Raw genomic sequence first — 3,693 nt, 5'->3', positions numbered from 1 at the left:
TTATAGCGTTCCATCAAAAGCTTGGTGGCTGGAAACATCATGATGATGTGTTAATAATTCTGCAGAAATTAGCATTGAAGTGTCTGGACTCTTCGTCAAACTATGACTTTTGCGCTGCCTTTTTCTCAGCATATCTACTGGTTGCCGTCATGTGACTTATATTTCTTTTGATATGTTTTATAGCCGTCATGTGACTTATAATATTTATTTTGATATGTTTTATAATACAGAAGAATATGCTACATCTTAACAGGGAATGGGAAGCGTATCACCTTATGTTATATTATGTTGTTTTGGGAGTCTTCGGAAATCGACTTATTCTGTTGGTTCGGTATGAGGACGTGTTGACACATACATGACTGCACGCACGCACGCACGCACACGCACACACACACACACACACACACACACACACACACACACACTCTCTCTCTCTCTCTCTCTCTTTCTCTCTCTCACACACACACACACACACACACACACACCCTTTGCACTCCAGAGTCAGACGCATTACGCTGCTTGTTAAATTACAATGGCTATGTGGTTGTATTTATTGCCTGGTGTTGATCCAGCCATTACCCTGCAGCTTAGGAGCACCATATCAGTGTGTGTGTTGTGTGTGTGTGTGTGTGTGTGTGTGTGTGTGTGTGTGTGTGTGTGTGTGTGTGTGTGAGAGAGAGAGTCATGTGAGTGAGTGAGTGAGTGAAAGAGTGAGTGAGTGAGAAACAGCAATAATTAGTCTGTTAGCATTTGCAGGCTATTGAGTTTATTATGATCCATCCAGACTCTCATCATCCATCCACAAATTCTGTCTTCTCCCTCATATTACACAAAATATGGAGAAACCTGCTGTATACCACATTCATTTATTGATCCAATATGTGCCAACTTTTATATTTTGCATAACGTTACATATCCATAACTAAAGGAAAACAACACAATCTAAAGGGAATTTCACTGTTGTACATATTATTTTTTTTTTTTTTTATTGATGTTTTGACAGTTATATATCAATACTGGTAATACAAAATCAATTCACAACATAACTGTACACTTTTTCTTTTCTTTTTTCTCCCCCCTCCCCTCATGCAAATTAAAGTACACAACTTCAATAACCAACACACATAACCTTACAAAATCCCACGCTGATACCTGTTGTACATATTATAATAAATCACTAACATTTTGGAAGCAAATAATCATCTTAATTTTTTTCTGCTGCCGAGCCAGTGAAAATATACAAGGGGCCAGTAAAACTCTGATCTACTGGCCAAGTGGGCCAGTGAGACAGAAAAAAGTCACGTTGAACAATGTGAAGTCTTTTTTCATTCACCATGCACGTGCTTAAATCAGAGTGAACAATGAACATACAGTACTCAGTGTTCATTAAACTAATTCAGATCAGCTGTTCTGGAACTGAAAACTCTTGAGTTTCCTATGTTGGGGTTAATCAAGTCAGAGCTCAGGGTTAGACTCAACCTGCTTTATGGAATGGAGCAGGTTCCAAACACATGTTTTGAACGGGCACTGCACTAGTTCAGTTATAATAAAGAGGAGACTTCTACTGCTGCTCTATTAAGGCCCAGGCAGTGGATCAGAAACAGCAGAAAATATTACAGCTAAAAATATATACAGTAAATATAATAACTATATAGACCACACATCAGTTTATGTTTTCATATAGAGCTTATTGTCATTCAACTGTTTAATTGGACACAAACAGAATCTGTTTGTTGAATGTCAACTAATAAGCTATCCAGATGTTACAAATACCTTAGAGTCTCTGTAGGCAGACGATCTAAATAAAAAAGAAATTGTGAGTTTAGATACTCTCTGTCACTGACTCATATAACACAAAGAAAAGGAAAGTCAAAGAATTCAAACTTCATGAACAGAAAATTCAAGGAGAAATTTCTCATAGTCCCGCCCACACTGTTTGATTGACAGGTGATGTCTGGGAAGTGCAGTGCAGAAACACCACAGCAATGAGGCACTGAGCAGCAAAGATGGGGACAACAAAGGTCACATGTTGCTGCTTTAACAACTTCCTGTTTACTTGAGCTCACACAACTCAACAGTCATGAACCAATTATTTAACCTGAATCCAGGATGGAGAGGCTGAGTGAAGGTGGTCTGGACTCTGTGAAGGAGAGTCATGCTTTCAGAGACGCTGTAGAAGGACAGAACACCTGCTCTGTGATCCAGGTACACTCCTACTCTGGAGGCCTGAGGGCCTGAGATGGCAGTTTTGACCTTGTTATGTATGAATTGATAACCCTTGTTGGAATACTCTAATGCCCAAGACTTGTCATCGTTTCCAAATTCACTTTCATCACCTGTTCTGCTCATATCTTTATATGCGACTGCTGTTGAAACTTCCGACCCACTCCACTCCACCTCCCAGTAACAACGTCCAGTCAGACCCTCTCTACTCAGGACCTGCCACCGGCTAGCGAATCTGTCTGGGTGACTAGAATATAACTGCTCTTTAATCACACGTGTTGCTTTTCTGTTCCCCTCAGATAATAACACATATGTGTTTGCTGTGTTTGGATCCAGTGTGATCTGACGTGAATATTGTAAGAAGCCGACAGCTCTGGTCTTGGGTTCAGGTCGTGGCAGTAAAACATCCACTTCAGTCACTGAGATCTTAGTCCATTCCTCTGTAAGAACATCCTGTAGTTTCTCTCTGGCCTCTGACACAGCTGCAGTCACATCCTCAAAGTAGCACAGAGGACGGATATTGGTGCTGGGTGAGTCTGTTGATTGACTGAGACGTGACAGCGAGGGGTAACTGTGTAGGAAGTGGATGTGATCCTCTGTGTGTGAGAGCTGCTCCAGCTCAGTGTCTGTCCTCCTCAGCTCAGAGATGTCCTGCTTCAGCTTCTCCTGAAGTTCTTCGGCCCGACCCACTTCCTCTTTCTGCTGGGATCTGATCTGCTGCTTCACCTCAGAGCTTCTCTTCTCAATGAGACGGACCAGCTCAGTGAAGATCTTCTCACTGTGCTCCACTGCTTTATCAGCAGAGAGATTGATAGCCTTCACATCCTGTTGAAGCACATTCACGTCTTTCTCTCTGACCTGGATTCTCTGCTGGATTTTCTGCCGACTCCCCCCGAGCTCTTTCTGCCTCTCAGTCCATTCTGCTGCAGCTGAGACTTTGTCGTGTCCCTTATGTTCCTCAATGGAGCAGAGATAACAGATACACTGCTGATCAGTACGACAGAACACCTTCATCACCTCGTCATGACGAGAGCAGATGTTCTCCTGAAGCTTCACTGTGGCTTCCACCAGCTTGTGTTTCTTCAATGGAGCAACATCATAGTGAGGCTGGAGGTGCTGCTCACAGTAAGAGGCCAGACACACCAGACAGGACTTGAGAGCTTTCAGCTTCCTCCCAGTGCAGAAATCACAGGCCACATCTCCAGGTCCAGCATAGCAGTGATCAGGAGGAGCATCTTGGAGTCCGGTCTTCCTCAGGTTCTCCACCAACTCTGCTAACATGGTGTTTTTCACCAGGACAGGCCTTGGTGTGAAGGTCTGTCTGCACTGGGGGCAGCTGTGGATTTTCTTCTGATCCTCTTCATCCCAGAAGCTTTGAATACAGCTCATGCAGTAGCTGTGCCCACAGGGAATAGCCACCGGATCCTTCAGTAGATCCAGACAGATCGAACAGCAGAATTTTGTCGCGTC

The 3,693-nt window shown here is 43.2% G+C and overlaps 1 protein-coding gene across 1 annotated transcript in view; it reads right to left on the bottom strand.

Annotated features, from left to right (window-relative positions):
* Nucleotides 1–826: 826 nt before the first annotated feature.
* Nucleotides 827–3,693, bottom strand: part of LOC310799657 (tripartite motif-containing protein 16-like) — a 2,897-nt gene continuing 30 nt past the window's right edge. The window contains exon 1 of the mRNA XM_083662250.1: nucleotides 827–3,693. This exon is cut by the window's right edge and continues 30 nt beyond it. Coding sequence (XP_083518376.1) covers nucleotides 2,053–3,693 — 1,641 coding nt within the window. The 3' untranslated portion in view covers nucleotides 827–2,052.

The sequence above is a fragment of the Poromitra crassiceps genome (assembly GCF_964638095.1).
Source record: "Poromitra crassiceps genome assembly, chromosome: 28".
Lineage (NCBI taxonomy): Eukaryota > Metazoa > Chordata > Actinopteri > Beryciformes > Melamphaidae > Poromitra > Poromitra crassiceps.
Note: the sequence above shows the minus strand (reverse complement) of the source record. Positions and strands in the feature narration are given on the sequence as shown.